The sequence below is a fragment of the Colobus angolensis genome, unplaced genomic scaffold (genome assembly GCF_000951035.1).
Source record: "Colobus angolensis palliatus isolate OR3802 unplaced genomic scaffold, Cang.pa_1.0 Scaffold47, whole genome shotgun sequence".
Classification (NCBI taxonomy): Eukaryota; Metazoa; Chordata; class Mammalia; order Primates; family Cercopithecidae; genus Colobus; species Colobus angolensis.
This window is the reverse complement of record NW_012118154.1, coordinates 4016421-4033056: the sequence shown is the minus strand read 5'-3', so window position 1 is coordinate 4033056 and position 16636 is coordinate 4016421. Positions and strand designations below refer to the sequence as shown.

The window sequence follows — 16636 nt, the reverse complement described above, 5'->3', positions numbered from 1 at the left end:
CGAGCGTCTGGCCGCGCGTGCGCGGCTCCGGTGGTCACAGACTGGCTAAGGGAGGGAGGCGGAGTCTGACGAGCGGCTTTGGAGTGGAGTTAATGCCCCGCCGCCGCTGGGTGAGAACCCCCCCAAGGGGCGGAGCTCCGTGGAAACCGGAAGTAACTCCTGACAGGCGCTCGGAGCAGTTCCGGTGAGTCCGGGGGTGGTTGGAAGGCTGTGGGTCCGGGAACCCGAGCCCACGGAGTGGGGGCGGTTTCGAAGCGAGGCTCACATTCCCTACCCTGTAGATGACTGTCCACAACCTGTACCTGTTTGACCGGAATGGAGTGTGTCTGCACTACAGCGAATGGCACCGCAAAAAGCAAGCAGGGATTCCCAAGGAGGAGGTGACGAGAGGGCCCCGGTGCAGCCCGGGTGACCTCTCATCTCCAAACACCTATAGTCCCAACCCAGCCCCTCCTCTCCAAACTCCAGCTCATTCCCACCCCCCACCCCGTCTCCCGCATCAACCGAGAACTAACTCTGCCCCTCTCCCTCCAGGAGTATAAGCTGATGTACGGGATGCTCTTCTCTATCCGCTCGTTTGTCAGCAAGATGTCCCCGCTAGACATGTACGCCGAGTCAGAAAAGATGTTGGGAGGAGGGCTAGCCTTGGGAATTTGGGGATGGGGGAGACTTTCTGAAGTGGAAGGAGCATTGGCCTCCAGAGGGTACTTAGAGAGGCTGAGTCCGGAGCGAGAGTGCTGGAGCTGGCAGGAGTGGTGGTGGGGAGGGTCTGAAAGTAGAGAGGTTGGTGGAGGCTACATTGAGGGGTGAGGATGGGTGATGTATTTACTCAACCAGGCTTCTACAAACGATATGTTTAGATGAAGAGGGAGTCGACCTTTGAGGGGATCAAAAGTATCTCTTTGGGAGAGATTCTGCTCCCATTCTTTAACACCTTCCTCATCTCTGCAGGAAGGATGGCTTCCTGGCCTTCCAAACTAGCCGTTACAAACTCCATTACTACGAAACGCCCACTGGGATCAAAGTTGTCATGAATACTGACTTGGGCGTGGGACCCATCCGAGATGTGCTGCATCACATCTACAGTGCGGTCAGTGCCAGCCCCAGGGACCCATCCCCCAGAGCTCATCAGAACCCCAAGACTCCCTCATCTTCCCTGCCCTAATCCTACTCTATGTTTGCTGAACTCAAGAGTTTTCTCAGGGGCCCTTAGGTTCTTAACTCCCACCACCACTTTCTCCTCAGAGAGGGCTTGCCTTCCAGCCCTTCTTCCTTGTGCATTCACACAGCCCTGAGGTTATACAAGGTTTGGGGCTAAAAACCAGAAGTATCCAAAGCCTGGCTCTAACATCTTCCCTTTCCATAGCTGTATGTGGAGCTGGTGGTGAAGAATCCCCTGTGCCCGCTGGGTCAAACTGTGCAAAGTGAGCTTTTCCGCTCCCGACTGGACTCCTATGTTCGCTCTCTGCCCTTCTTCTCCGCCCGGGCTGGCTGAAGCAACCTTCCTCATGTCTCAGGAGAATTCATGTCTGCCTAGGGCCCTTCCGAACTTGTGCCACTGAAGGGCCCCCACTGTAAGCCCCCGCACCCCCACCCCCCACCCAGAGCAACAGCGTAAAGGCCTGCCCTGATGCTCTCCTCCTACCAGAATGAAGCCCACAGAGTCCCTCCACCTCCACACCAGGCCCTCTCTCCAGTTTTATCCCCGACCTGATGCGAGAAACACAGAATAAACTTTTTGCCACTCTCTGCGGCCTGAGCGTATTGGTTTGAGGGCCCTCTCAGTCCTGCCGCATGCATGAAGGTGGAAAGTAGGGCAGCCACACATCCTTGAGGGCTACGAAGTGGCTTTGCGGATGGGCTTCTCAACCGTGGGAATATTGATGCTTTGGGCTGGATAATTCTTCATTGTGGGGACCGTCCTGTGCTTTGTAGGATTTTAGCAGCATCCCTGGCTACCACTCACTAGATGCTGATAGCACAGGCATGAAATCAAAAATATCTCCAAACCTTGCCAAAAGTCCCCTGGGAGACACAGTCTCTCCCGATTGAGAACCACTGGGTTTGGGGAAGCCTGACAGCCCTTGGGTCCCAGATGGTGCAGGAGCCACCCTCCCGGATTCCGCTCAGAAAATATTCAAGCTGCGGAGCCTTCGGCAGGCGGGGCTTATGCAGATGGACGGCAGGTTTGGCTGCGAGGCGGGCGGCTCTATGCAGATGAGGAGGCGGTGCCTGCATGCTGATGAGCTGGGCCCGCTGCCGACGCGGCTGGGAGGCCAGCGGGTCCCGCAGCGGTTCGCCCTGAAGTGGCATCTTTCTCCCGCCCCACTTCCCCCTGGGTCCTTATCCTCCAAGATCTTTACCTCATCCTCGACCTTTACCCTCATCCATTTCCCCCTCCTACTCCTTGCACCTGTGTCCCCCGTAACTGAATACCTCCACTCCTGGCGCCCCCCGCGTTTCTTCCCTCCCGCTGCAAACCTCGCGACCTCCAGCAGCCCGCCCCCGCGGGCCGATCCTGCCTGGCGGCTCCCGCCGCAGCCTCCTCAGCCTTCCCTCTCTGCCGGGGCTCACCCCACTACGCCCCCGGTCGTCCGCCCTCGGGCTTCCCTGCTCCCCGCTCCCGTCCCCTCGGAGCCCCCTCCCCCGCCCCGGTCAGCCGGCATGCAGGTGTCAATCGCGTGTACCGAGCAGAACCTTCGCAGCCGGAGCAGTGAGGACCGTCTGTGTGGACCCCGGCCGGGCCCCGGGGGCGGTAATGGCGGGACGACCGGCGCGGGGCACGGGAATCCTCCGGGGGGTGGAGGGTCTGGCCCCAAGGCCCGAGCTGCACTGGTTCTCCGACCCCCAGCACCCGCTGGGGCCCTCCGAGAGAGCACCGGCCGAGGCACTGGCATGAAATACAGGTATGGGGGTGGCCGGGCAGCCCACCCCTTCCGCTTTCCTTTCGGGACCCCTGAGGCTTCTTGAGATGGCCGCCAAGACCCCTTCAAACTTCTCTAAGTAGGTCCCCCTTCTTTCCATCTCTTCTTCCCGTCTCTGGCACTCCCTCACTTTGTCCCTCACTTGGTCTCTCTGTTGATACCCCTGACTACCAGAGAATCAAGTTTACCAAGGTTGACTGGGTCCTGTCAGACCCAGGGGATGCCCCTGAGCTTCCCTCCTTAACCCTGGGAAGGTCAGGGATGCACGGATCTCCATGCTACAGGGATCTCCAGGCTGTGCCCCCTCCAGTGGAGTGTCCTTGGGTCCGTGTCCTGGGGAGTGGAGGGAGGGAATCAGCTTCTCACTCTGGCCTGCTCAGGGGTGCCTGACCCAGATACTGTCCCCGCCTGCCCCAAAGGCTAGGTCTCCTGCGACCTTTCTTGGGTGCAGGCGGAGTAGGGCCTGTGGGAAGGATGGACCACATTTTTCATCTCCATGCTGAGGGACAGGGTCTGGGTAGACTGAAATGTAACTGACTTTATCTCAGAGGACTGCCAGACCAGAGGCTCAGAACTTGAAGTGGGGGGTAGGGGAGGGGCTCCTGCTTGGGAGTGAGCTGAGGTCACTGATCTGACCTGCTTTGTCGCCTGAAGAGTCTGATCCCCTCTATATGGTGGCCCTGATTGGAAAGCTGAGCTGACACCTGGGTTGGGGGCTCTGGGAGGATGGGGAGCTCACTGGTTCAGAGACAGTCTTCATAAGCCAATAGGAACAGAGGGAGTGGAGAGGGAGAACCACGCTTTTCTGTCTTACTCTTCCCACTCCCCCCAGGTCCTCAATCTGCCTTTCCTCCAGGCCCATCTGCCTAGCCTAGCCAGGGACCCCTGCCTGTCTGAATGCCTGAACTTGACTCAGTTTACCTCTTCCAACCTGGCATCTGCCATTTGGCACAGCACTCTGCCTGAGGGCCTGGTCTCACAAACTTGCCACAATCAAACACCACAATCAAACAGAATTCCTCCCAGCCCTGCACTGCACACATCCCAGAGATGACTCAAACACAGACACGAAGGACAAGCCTGACAGCACATCTTCAATGTGATAAGAGAGAATGGAGACTCTGGACAGTGGCTCCAGAGGAACAGTCACTTATGGCTCACTTGTCCTTTTGACAAAATTCCTAGGACCTCTGCTCTGGAGATAGCACTTGCCCAATCCTATAGGCCCACTGGGTCTAGGTTATTTGGACTGAGACACTTGAGAGCTTCTCAGTCTGGAAGGAGAGGAGCTGGGGGCTGATAATCTAGGTCCATAATGGAGGCTCCACCCCTTCCCGCTGCTTCTGTATCTTGCAGGAACTTGGGGAAGTCTGGTCTTCGGGTATCCTGTCTTGGCCTAGGTGAGTTAGAATAGGGATTAAGGAAAGGGGGGCATTCTTTCATGGTCTGCCCCCTGCAGTTCTCATGAGCCTGGCTTCTCTCTTTCAGGTACCTGGGTCACATTTGGTTCTCAGATCTCAGATGAGGTATAAGTTATGGGACGTAGAATCAGGGTGCTGGGGGTGAGGGAACCTGAAAAAAGAGAAATTAACCTAGACAGGGGTTTGGACAATAAGCACAGGGAATGAGGGATCCGAGGATGGGGAGAGGGGAGAGACTAGAGAACCCAGGGCTGAGATGTGATGGGTTAGAGTGCAGTGAGGGAGGTAACTGAGGAGCAGTAGTTGATCTTCACCTCTTTCACCTTCCTAGACAGCAGAGGATGTGCTGACCGTAGCCTATGAGCATGGGGTAAACCTGTTTGACACCGCCGAAGTCTACGCAGCAGGAAAGTAAGGACTGGGGTGAAAGAGCTAAGCTCCATTTGGAAGGCTTAGAGGACCCCAGGGATTATCTTCTCGTTTTCCCTCTAAAGAACCCTGGGACTTCTGAGAACGTGAAGTTCCAACCCTTTGGTGGAGGGACCCTAAAACATTGTAGGAGTTACAGTCACAACATCAGTCCCGCTCTGGCTTAGAAGTTTTTGTTTGTTTGTTTGTTTGTTTGTTTGTTTTTGAGACAGAGTCTCCCTCTGTCGCCCGGGCTGGAGTGCAGTGGCCGGATCTCAGCTCACTGCAAACGCCATTCTCCTGCCTCAGCCTCCCGAGTAGCTGGGACTTCAGGTGCCCGCCACCTCGCCCGGCTAGTTTTTTTTTTTTTTTTTTTTTTTTTAGTAGAGACGGGGTTTCACCGTGTTAGCCAGGATGGTCTCGATCTCCTGACCTCGTGATCCGCCCCCCTCGGCCTCCCAAAGTGCTGGGATTACAGGCTTGAGCCACCGCGCCCGGCCCTGGCTTAGAAGTTAATGGGCATACTGTGCAGTTACATTAAATAAAGCCAACAAATATATCTGAGGCCTTAGTTATGTGCAACTACATGAGGATTACAAAGATGAAGTTTCAAACACATCATGCCGTATCACACATTGATAGCTTCACACTAGGAGCAGAGAAAACCTAGGATGACCTACCCTGCCTCTTCCCCATCTAGCAAACACTTCTGCTCATCTTCAACACTTGACCCAAGTGTCCGCTCCTTCAAGAAGTCTTTGCCCAACTCCCCAGAATTGGTCACCCCCCTCCCCTACCATGAGCTCCTAAAGCACTGTGGACTGCCTTCTGACACACAATTCATGGTTTATGCAGCTATATTAGCTGCTCATGTCAGAGGCCTCCTTCCATGAAAGTTGTCTTGCTCTTCTCCAAGTACCCACACAGAGCCTAGCACAGAGCAGGTGCTGCTTCTGGGAAGAATCAACATGTCTCCAAAAGTGCACACAGTCTAAGTAGTTAAAGAAACAAAAATGGGCAATAGGAAGGATTAAACAACGGTAAAACATTTCAGTAACAGTCCACCATGACAACTTAAGACCTGTCACAGTGAGCTCATAATTTTTTGCTAAATTATGTAGCCAATTCTATGGAAGCTGACAAGAAGGCTGGACCATAGACTGTGGCACTCAGAGAACACATTATGGATGAGGCAGAATTTGAGCTGAGCTTTGGAGGACGGGTGGGATTTTGCAGAGGCTCAAAGAACGGGGAGGGCAACCCAGATAGTTGAGGCTAGACAAGGCAGCGTCCTTCCTGGCTCCACCATAGTTGGCCCCTTTCCCCTTACCCTATTCTATCTTTTTGGCACCCACAGCAGGGCTTGGTACATAGTTAATGCACAACAGATATTTGTTGAATACGTGATGAAAACTATACAACTACACCCCTAGTTCCAGGAGTCCTCTTATTTTGTCCAGGATGGGGCTATGAGCTGAAATGGACTCCTGGTTTATATCCTACTTTGCTAGAGAGGAGAAGGTGGGGAGGAGAGGAAGGAATTGATCGGCCTGGGAGGGATCAGTGGCTCTGCCTTATGTTTCTTTTAGGGCTGAAAGAACCCTAGGCAACATCCTCAAGAGCAAAGGTTGGAGGTGAGACTGTTTTGGGGGTTGCTGGGGATGTGATCACCCAAAAATCCTTTTCTTGCTGGTTCTCCCATTTCTATTCTTCCAGGAGATCAAGCTATGTCATCACTACCAAGATTTTTTGGGGAGGACAGTAAGTGACTGCCCCACTGCGATTGTGGAGAAGGCCTACAAAGAATGTGTGAAGGTGTATGGGGTGGGGATGGGGACAGCTATCCTGCACCAGGTCTGCACCCTACCTGTGAAGACTCGTGCAATCCCATTTCCTTATGGCTCCAAGCCAGCCCTGGTCCCCTATCTTTGTCACGTCTCATCTTTGACTTACCTTTTCCTACAGGGCGGAAACCGAGCGAGGTTTAAGCCGAAAGCACATCATTGAGGGTGAGAGTTAGGGGCTGGGAACCCAAAGTGAGGGGATATGGAAGCCAGAGGAGTAGGGAACATTCCTGAACTTCTGGAGGCTTTGAATAGGGATTTAGGTGGCCATGGCAAGGGGGCAAGGTTTGAATTCTTTTATTTATTTATTTTTTTTGAGATGGAGTTTCGCTCTTGTTGTCCAGGCTGGAGTGTAATGGCGCGATCTCGGCTCACTGCAACCTCCTCCTCCTGGGATCAAGCAATTCTGCCTCAGCATCTCAAGTAGCTGGGATTACAGGCATGCGCCACTACACCTGGCTAATTTTTTGTATTTTTAGTAGAAACAGGGTTTCACCACGTTAGCCAGGCTGGTCTCGAACTCCTGACCTCAGGTGATCTGCCCACCTTGGCCTCCCAAAGTGCTGGGATTACAGGTGTGAGCCACCGTGCCTGGTGGCCTGAATTCTCTTTTTTTTTTTTTTTTTTTTTGAGACGGAGTCTGTCGCCCAGGCTGCAGCGCAGTGGCGCGACCTCGGCTCACTGCAAGCTCCGCCTCCCGAGTTCACACCATTCTCCTGCCTCAGCCTCCCAAGTAACTGGGACTACAGGCGCCTGCCACCTCACCTGGCTAGTTTTTTTTTTTTTTTGTATTTTTTTTAGTAGAGACGGGGTTTCACCGTGTTAGCCAGGATGGTCTCGATCTCCTGACCTCGTGATCCGTCCGTCTTGGCCTCCCAAAGTGCTGGGATTATAGGCTTGAGCCACCGCGCCCAGCCAAGGTGGCCTGAATTCTTAGTACACTGAAGCCGAGATGCTTATCTTCTTCTCCCTACCCTACCTCCAGGCTTGCGAGGATCCCTGGAACGCCTCCAGCTGGGATATGTGGACATTGTCTTTGCCAATCGCTCAGACCCCAACTGTCCTATGGAGGGTAAAAGCAGCACCCCCAACCCTTACAGTCCTTCAAAACTGAGCACTTCCTTGCTGGGTATGGTGGCTTATTCCTGTAATCCCAGGACGTTGGGAGGCCAAGGCAGGAGGATCACTTGGGACCTGGAGCTGGAGAATAGCCTGGGCAACACAGCAAGACCCCGTCTGTACAAAAAAATGTTTTAAAATTAGCGGGCTGTAGCTGTGTGTGCCTTATACTCCCAGCTATTCAGGAGGCTGAGGCAGGAGGATCATTCAAGCCCAGGAATTTGAGGCCACAGTGAGCTATGATTACACCACTGCACTACATCTTGAGTGACAGAGCAAGACCCTGCCTCAAAAAATCTAAAATACAAAAACTGAGCACTTCCTCAAACCCTCAGCAGGAAGCCAGCCCCTGCTCACAAGGCCTCCCAAACTCCACAGGGGAGGCTGAGACTCCAGGATGCGGACAGAAAGGGAGGCAAACAATAGACACTAACTTTCATGACTCCATAGAGATGCCGGGGCCTTGGTGGGGCAGGTGGAGGTCTGCAAATCTGGAGTCTTAGATTCCAGGAGTCTGACAGTAAGGCTTTCCCTCTCCTGTGTGCCTAGAGATTGTGCGAGCCATGACCTATGTCATTAACCAGGGCCTGGCCCTATACTGGGGAACGTCCCGATGGGGGGCTGCAGAAATCATGGTGAGTGTGTGACCCCACTTTGCCCCGGTCCCACAATTGGTTCCCACTTTTCACGTGATTACTGCAAAGCCCACTGCACTGGGGCAGAAGGCAGAGAAGAAAATGGAAGTAGTGCTCTGACCCCTATCTTTTCCCCAACCCCAACACAGGAGGCCTACTCCATGGCCAGACAGTTCAATCTGATTCCTCCAGTGTGTGAACAAGCGGAGCACCATCTGTTTCAGAGGGAGAAGGTGGAGATGCAGCTGCCAGAGCTCTACCACAAGATTGGTTTGCAGCCCTCATCCCTGCCTTTACCTTAGCCTCGTCCATGGCTAGGTCCTTTTCCTGACACCCAGTGTTCTTCCCTTAGGAGTTGGATCAGTCACTTGGTACCCTCTACCCTGTGGTCTCATTACTAGCAAGTATGATGGGCGAGTCCCAGATACCTGCAGGGCCTCCATCAAGGTGAGATCTGGGGACTCCAGATGGCAGGACTGGGCTATGTGAGCTGCTCTGGGAGGAGTTACAGGGGGCTGCTGTGTGGGTGTGGTGGTGGTGATGGCGGGGTCTTCTGCTGATTCTCCTTGGCCTCCAGGGCTACCAGTGGCTCAAGGACAAAGTGCAGAGTGAAGATGGCAAGAAGCAACAAGCCAAAGTCATGGACCTTCTCCCCGTCGCTCACCAGCTGGGGTGCACTGTGGCCCAGCTTGCTATTGGTGAGACACTGCACCCTGCAGGGGCCCTGTGTCCTCCTGACATGCTCCCAAGCCCATCCTAAAGCTGGTTTGTCCCTAGGGAGGACCCTTGTCTTCAGAGACACTTCTGAAATCTATGTGGTCACTGTGCCCCATCAGTTCTCTTTTTTTCCTCCTCTGGCCCCAGCATGGTGTCTCCGCAGTGAGGGTGTCAGCTCTGTCTTGCTGGGGGTGTCGAGTGCGGAGCAGTTGATAGAACACCTGGGCGCGCTACAGGTGAGCCGGGGGCTCTGAGGCAGAGCCTATCTGTCCCCTTCCCCAGGAGTCAAAGCCAGGCTCTTCAACCCAGGATGGCCCTATAAGGTCACCCACTACAAAGTCCTCACTTTGCAGGTGGGAGGTCCCAGGGCCTGAAAGCGAGGCAATGGTACAGCTGCGGCTCTTGCCTTGCCACTTGATCCCACTGTGGTGCTTCCCCGGCACTGGAACCCCATGCCCTTTCTCAGTGGCCCAGCATGGGCTGCCGTTGCCACCACCCCATTCTCCTCCAGGTGCTGAGCCAGCTGACCCCACAGACGGTGATGGAAATAGACGGGCTCCTGGGAAACAAGCCGCATTCCAAGAAGTAGTCTGTCGCGGGCGCAGGGACCCAATCCGGTGCCAGTGCACCCGCCCGAGACCCGCTTCCCGCAGCCGCCTCTCCCGCTCCGGATCCCTCCACGTAGCGGCCGGAGCCAGGGTAGCCCCGCCCACCAACGAGTCCCGGCTTCGAGTAGTGATACGCATGAACAAAGCCATATCCTTTTGCAGTGGGGTCCAGAGAGAAAGTAGTACGCCCGCCCCCTGCTGCGTCCTTCTAGGCCCTTTTGCAAATCCTGGGCATGAACTACTCGCCGTCGACTCTCTGCCACTTGGTCTCGCCCCCTACTCTCCTCCCCTTATTCCCGAGGCCTAGAAAACAAAAACAAAAACCCAGCACATACAAGAAACATGCAGAGTACCTCAAAAGCGGCCCTTGAAATGTCATCAAACGGTAATAACCTAGTGAGTGAGTTGTGACGTCATCTGGAACACAGGAAATGGGGCTCTTAGAGTATTCGGTACGAAGGAAGCCAGGCTGGTCCTGGCGGGAAGTAAATGATAATCTTTGGGAAACCAGGACCCTGCCTCCCAGCTCAGAGGTGGAGGAGGGTGGTCAGGGTGAGGCCTACAGTGGCACAGCACTGACAAAGGTAGAGGGAAATTTAATAGCACGTCTACACTGCAGTCTGGTGAAAGTGGCCGGGGTGGCCCTTGGAAAACAGTTGGGCTGTTCTTTGCAGGAATTCGTGACAGCCTCTCTGTCACGGGCAGAGACAAGGGGCTGACATAAAAGGTCTGGGTATAGACTTTTGAGCCTTGAGCAGGGCCTCCTACCTGGCAGTGGAGAACTGCAGTCTTCCTCCTGGCAATAATCCTAAAGCAATAATGATGGCCCAGGGAACTGTAAATAAACCTCAGCTTGATCTCACAGTGTCTAAAGTTGCAGGGGCTTGGGAGGTTAGGGTCACAGTCTCACCTGTCTGGCCCTCTCACCCCCTAACATTAGAAAGCTCCCAGCATTAGCTTTCTCTCCATTGCTCATTCACCTTGGTGACCTAGGCATCAGTCACTGTTCTCATTAAGGACCAAGACACCAGATACGCCAGGCCCTAGTTTTCTTCCTTCAGTTACCACATTCCTTAGAACCCAGAAATCTGGCTTCATAATTTTGTTCCTCCTCTTTCTATGAAAGACCTAGCTATCTGCCCTTATTTGTTTGTATTTAAAGTAATATTAGCCATACTTCTACCTTGTACTTCTCATTTCTCTCTCGCCGGATACCCACACATATGCCAAGGAACTTGTGGCTGAGTGGGAGATGCTGTTCTGAGGTTGAGGCTTTGTGATTTGATGGAGAGGTAAAGTGAAGAATGGTCTGAGGTTGAGGGAATACAGAGAGAAGGAAAGATGTTATCATTTTACTGGGACAGAACTGGGTGGAAAGTTACAACCTTAAAGATCACAAGGCAGAGGAGGATGAGCTCTGCGTTCCTTAAATACAACCTGCCCATCTCCCTTCTACCCATCCTCATCCTGCCTTGATCCAAAAGCTGGGCGAGCAGAGTAAAACCAATTTCCAAAAGAGAAAAGTCAGCAGCATGCCATTTACTGTATTAGCAGCCAGCCGAGTCAACTAATTAATACTTACTTCCACCCCATCATCTCCCACTCATTTTGCAAGACTGTGGAGGAAACAAGTAAGTAAAATATATGACTAAACTATGATTAGTTATTCTGTAACAAACATACAAGAATTTATCAATCCCAAGTAGGATTCTCCTTAAATAGTTATCCTAGAGGGTTATGCACTTATTTTAATGAACCCTGTCCCATTGCTCAAAATATTAAAAACAAGCAAACAAACAAACACCACTCCTCCTAGAATTACCTTCAGAGATGGTTTGGAAACCCTTTGATTTAAAAAAACAAAACAAAACAAAAAACCTTCTTTTATTGTCACACCTCCTTTGTATATAGACATTTGCCATATTTATCACTCTCCTCATTCATTAATTTAGCAAGTATTTGTCTATTGAGTCCTATTATGGTGTGGTGTGGCACAGGGATACAAAGGTGAACAAAACCAGACTCAGAACCTTCATAGATCTTGCTGAGGAGAGAGACAATCACAGAACCACTAAATAAATACAAACTTCCTGTCCAAAGTCCAGAGGAAAGCACATGGTGTTACCGAGTCTATAGTGGTTATTTGACGTGGTGAGGTTAACACCAAGAGCTAAAGGATGAATAGGTGTTAATAAGGGTTAAGCAAGAGGGTTAAGAGCATATGCTAAGGCCTGTGGCAGAAAAGAACATACAAGCCAAAAGTACCCAAAGCCAGAGTGTCTAGAGAGGAACGGAACAGAAAGTGAGACATGGGTAATGGTTGGGCACAGTGGCTCATGCCTGTAATCCCAGTACTTTGGGAGGCTGAGGCTGGTGGATCACTTGAGGTCAGGAGTTTGAGACCAGCCTGGCCAACATGGGGAAAACCTGTCTCTACTAAAAATACAAAAAAAAAAAAAAAAAAGTTAGCCACCTGTAGTCCCAGCTACTTGGAAAGCTGAGGCAGGAGAATCGCTTGAACCCAGGAGGCAGAGGTTGCAGTGAGCTGAGATCATGCCACTGCACTCCAGCCTGGGTGACAGAGCAAGACTCAGGAAGGAAGGAAGAAAGGAAGGGAGGCAGGGAAGGAGGGAGGGAGGGAGGGTGGGAGAGAAGACAGGCAGGCATGGGTAAGTTCAGAACACACAGGGACTTACAGGGCACCTTACAATGTTATATTTATCTAGGCCAGCGCAGTGGCTCACACCTGTAATCCCAGCACTTTGGGAGGCCGAGGCAGGTGGATCACTTGAGCCCAGGGGTTTGAGATCAGCCTGGGCAACATGGGGAGACCCCATCTCTACAAACATACAAGAATTAGCTGGGCATGGTAGCTCGTACCTGTGTAGTCCCAGCTACTTGGAGCCTTAGGTGGGTAGGTGGCTTGCATCTGGGAGATTGAGGCTGTAGTCAGCCAAGATTATGCCACTATGCTCCAGCCTGATGGTCAGAGCAAGATCCTGTCTCAAAAAATATTATATTTATCATACTGGGAAAAAAATAGTAGGAAGCCCTCTATATCAGTTATCTATGATACACAACAAATCACTACCAACGTTAATGGCCTGAGATAACTTTTTATTTACTTATTTTATTTTGAGATGGAGTCTTTCTGTGTCACTCAGGCTGGAGTACAGTGGCATGATCTTGGCTCACTGCAACCTCCACCTCCCGGGTTCAAGTGATCCTCCTGCCTCAGCCTCCTGAGTAGCTGGGACTACAGGCGAGTGCCACCACACCCAGCTGATTTTTTGTATTTTTAGTGGACAGGGTTTCACTATCTTGGCCAGGCTGGTCTTGAACTCCTAATCTGGTGATCCACCTGCCTCAGTCTCCCAAAGTGCTGGGATTACAGGCATGAGCCACCACGCCCGGCCACTATTTATTTATTTATTCAGAGATGGAGTCTTGCTCTGTTGCCAGACTGGAGTGCAGTGGCACGATCTCGGCTCACTGCAACCTCTGACTCCGTGGTTCAAGCGATTCTCCTGCCTTAGCCTCCCCAGTAGCTGGCATTACAGGCACGTGCCACCATGCCCAGCTAACTTTTGTATTTTTAGTAGAGACGGGGTTTCACCATGTTGTCCAGGAGGGTCTCGATTTCCTGACCTCGTGATCTGCCCGCCTCAGCCTCCCAAAGTGCTGGGATTACAGGCATGAGCCACCGTGCCCAGCCACTTGTTATTTATTTTTAAGAGGCGGGGTCTCGCTCTGTCACCCAGGCTGGAGTGCACTGATATGATCACAGCTCAGTGCAGCTTCGAAGTCCTGAGGCTCAAGTGATTCTCCCACCTCAGCCTACTGAGTAGCTGGAACGATGTGCACCACTGTGCCTGGCTTTTTTCTTTTCTTTTCTTTTCTTGTAAAGACGGGGTCTCACCACGATGCTCAGGCTGATCTCAAACTCCCGAGCTCAAGTGATCCTTCCATCTTGGTCTCCCAAAGTGCTAGGATTACAAGTGTGAGCCACGACACAGGAGAAATAACTTTTAAAAACTGTTCTTTTTCACAATTCTGTGGGCTGGCTAGGAGTTCCTTTGCTGTTTTCACCTAGGTTCACTCATGTGGCTGCACTCAAACAGCAGGTCAGCTGAGCAGGAAAATGGAAAATGGCCTCACCAGCATGTCTGGCTGTTGGCTGGCGCTCCTCCGTGTGACCTCTTCCTTACATGGTGGTCTCAGGGAGTGTTCCAAGGGGACAAAGGCAGAAGCTACAAGGCCTCTGAAGGACTAGGTTCCAGAACTCACACATCACTTCTGCCACACCTATTGGTCAAAGCTAGTTACAAGACCAGCCCAGATTCAAGGGATAGAGAAAGAGACCCCAATTCTTGATGTGAGAAGCACCAAAGTCACACTGCAAAGGAATTTGGGGCCACCATTAATCTACCACCACATTAAAAGTTTTTTTTTTTTTTTTTGAGACAGAGTCTCGCCCTGTTGCCCAGGCTGGAGTACACTAGTGCAATCTTGGCTCACTGCAACCTCCACCTCCTGGGTTCAAGCGATTCTCCTGCCTCAGCCTCCCAAGTAACTGGGACTACAGGTGCACGCCACCGTGCCCGGGTAATTTTTTGGATTTTTAGTAAAGACCGGGTTTCACCATGTTGCTCAAGCTGGTCGCGAACTCCTAAGCTTAGGCAATCCGCTAGTCTCGGCCTCCCAAAGTGCTGGGATTAAAGGCGTGAGTCACTGCACTCGGCCCATCATATATTTATTAACCATAGATACCCCCCCTCCCCCACTTTTCTTTTTTTGGAGACCGAGTCTCACTCTGTTGCCCAGGCTGGAGTGCAGTGGTGTGATCTCCGCTCACTGCAACCTCCACCTGCCGGGTTCAAGCAATTCTCATGCCTCAGCCTCCCGAATAGCTGGGACTACAGGTGTCAGCCACCACGCCCGTCTAATTTTTGTATTTTTAGTAGAGACGGGGGTTTCACCATGTTGGCCAGGCTGGTCTTGAACTCCTGATCTCAAGCAATCCACCCGCCTTGGCCTCCCAAAATGCTGGGATTACAGGCAAGAGCCACCATGCCCGGCCCTACCAGTTCCTTTTTAAGACCAAAAAGTTTTGAATTGTGACAGCATCACTGTAATAAGTAGACAGCTTCTCCCATAATTACAGACAATACCATTCAAAAGTTCTGAAATGTTTGCTTAAAAACAATGGTATACCTCCTCAAAAGAGATTACCCTCTAGGTTTTAACAATTAAGGTTAAAAAACCAGCTCTGCATTGCCTGTGATAGCTGGTAAATGCCACGGGTGTGGAGAAGCCCATCTTGCACGTATTGGTCAAGAGGGATGCGTGTTGAAAATGTTGGGTACTGGCCGGGCGCGTTGGCTCACGCCTGTAATCCCAGCACTTTGGGAGGCCGAGGCGGGCGGATCACCAGGTCAGGAGATCGAGACCATCCTGGATAACACGGTGAAACCCCATCTCTCCTAAAAGTACAAAAAATTAGCTGGGCGTGGTGGCGGGCGCCTGTAGTCCCAGCTACTTGGGAGGTTGAGGCAGAATGGCATGAATCCAGGAGGCGGAGCTTGCAGTGAGCGGAGATGGAGCCACTGCACTCCAGCCTGGGCGACAGAGCAAGACTCTGTCTCAAAAAAAAAAAAAATGAAAATGTTGGGTACTGAGAAATTAAGGTGAATTCAGTATAGGCTGAGGGCACAGGATAAGAATAGTAGCTAATATAGTACTTACCTGGTGTTTTACTGTGTACTGGACACCGTTTGAAGCACCTTATACATATAACCTCGTTCAGTCCTCATTATCCACATTTTCTTATAGGAAACCAAGGCCCACATAAATTAAGTAACTTGCTCAAAGTATCACAACTAGTAAGAGGTGGAAGCTAGGATCTGAACTCAAGCCAGCTGGCTCTAGACTGTGTTATTACCCTCCACAATGGAACCTGGGCTGCAGGTCCAGGAGAGGAGGGTGAGAAGGCAGTTGTGTGTGGGTGTGGCACCATGAGGGGAATGTGGGTTGTGAGTACCGTGTCCTGTTTACCAGTGGGAGAAGTCAGACCCCTGAGTCAGAACTTACGCTGGGGAGCTTTACTGGGGCCATCACGATGTGTGGGTGTCCAGGCCTCCGGAAGGAAAGGATTCCCAGCATTCCTAAAGCCATGGTCCTGGAATCTAGGTCCCTCCTTAGGCTGAGATACCAGCTGAGAGTTAAGCAGTTTGGGGAGAATGAAGTTTAGGAAGCCAGCCTTACAAGCAACACAGAGAGGTCATCTATAATGAGAATTGAGGGCAAAATCGAGTCAAAGGACCCGGGACCACTAAAGGTTGGGCAGAATGGGCAGTGTTTGGAAACTGAGTGGGATTCTGAAACCCACTGCGAGCAACTGAATAGGCCGAGGGGGCTTTAGAGACCTGTGCGAATGATTGACGGCTGAGGCGCAGGGAGGGACCCGGGGATTTGCAAATGGTAGAATGAAGGAACGCTGGCGTTGCGTTGGGGGAAGAAGGAAAGCCCCACCCCGCTCCCTGGCAGTGGGGAGGAAGGGAGGAATGGCTGCCTTGGCCCCCAGGGCTCCGGTCCTGGCACGGCCTGGGCCACCTCCCCGACTCCATCATCGCTGTCATGCCAGGCCTCAAGCCTCCACCGCCCCCACACGTGCCGCCACGGGGAGCCGCCCGATCAAGGCGTGACGCTTCGAAGGGTGGGGCCTCACTTATTCCCCTATTTAAAGGGGAAAGAGGCCGCGGCGCCGGCCCCAGGACCCGACCCGGGCCTCAGAAGAGTCAGTTCGTTCCGTTCACGGAGCCGGCCGCGTTAGCGACGCCCTCGAGTTCGCGGCGGGCACGATGCAGCTCTTGGTGAGGGTGCCCTCTCTTCCAGAGCGGGGCGAGCTGGACTGCAACATCTGCTACCGTCCTTTCAACCTCGGGGGCCGCGCTCCCCGCC

General features: G+C 52.5%; 2 protein-coding genes across 3 annotated transcripts; both read left to right on the top strand.

The window, feature by feature from the left end:
* The first annotated feature begins 1 nt into the window (after nt 1).
* Nucleotides 2–1749, top strand: TRAPPC1 (trafficking protein particle complex 1). Of its 2 annotated transcripts, XM_011958575.1 has the most exons (5): nt 2–184; nt 282–380; nt 535–605; nt 952–1090; nt 1367–1749. In XM_011958575.1, the coding sequence occupies exons 2-5, from the start codon at nt 282–284 to the stop codon at nt 1493–1495; spliced, it is 438 nt and encodes a 145-aa protein (XP_011813965.1). In that variant the 5' UTR covers nt 2–184; the 3' UTR covers nt 1496–1749. The 2 variants fall into 2 exon arrangements, with proteins under 2 accessions (XP_011813965.1, XP_011813966.1); XM_011958576.1 differs by lacking the exon at nt 2–184 and having other exon boundaries at nt 281–355.
* A 495-nt stretch (nt 1750–2244) lies between these two features.
* On the top strand, nt 2245–10849 carry KCNAB3 (potassium channel, voltage gated subfamily A regulatory beta subunit 3). Its single transcript, XM_011958571.1, has 14 exons — nt 2245–2906; nt 4281–4324; nt 4413–4450; nt 4677–4756; nt 6343–6387; nt 6470–6514; nt 6719–6762; nt 7583–7669; nt 8266–8351; nt 8501–8621; nt 8704–8798; nt 8929–9049; nt 9216–9304; nt 9580–10849. Exons 1-14 carry the CDS (start codon nt 2665–2667, stop codon nt 9655–9657), a joined length of 1215 nt encoding a protein of 404 aa, XP_011813961.1. The 5' UTR covers nt 2245–2664; the 3' UTR covers nt 9658–10849.
* The last annotated feature ends 5787 nt before the right edge of the window (nt 10850–16636 follow it).

Excerpts from the sequence above, each read along its gene's own strand:
- TRAPPC1 (XM_011958575.1), top strand. The coding sequence starts at position 282 with ATGACTGTCCACAACCTGTACCTGTTTGACCGGAATGGAGTGTGTCTG. Across the intron at positions 606-951 it reads AAGATGTCCCCGCTAGACAT|GAAGGATGGCTTCCTGGCCT; the intron begins GTACGCCGAGTC and ends TCATCTCTGCAG. Across the intron at positions 1,091-1,366 it reads TGCATCACATCTACAGTGCG|CTGTATGTGGAGCTGGTGGT; the intron begins GTCAGTGCCAGC and ends CCCTTTCCATAG.
- KCNAB3 (XM_011958571.1), top strand. The coding sequence starts at position 2,665 with ATGCAGGTGTCAATCGCGTGTACCGAGCAGAACCTTCGCAGCCGGAGC. Across the intron at positions 4,451-4,676 it reads GTTCTCAGATCTCAGATGAG|ACAGCAGAGGATGTGCTGAC; the intron begins GTATAAGTTATG and ends TCACCTTCCTAG. Across the intron at positions 6,388-6,469 it reads CTCAAGAGCAAAGGTTGGAG|GAGATCAAGCTATGTCATCA; the intron begins GTGAGACTGTTT and ends CTATTCTTCCAG.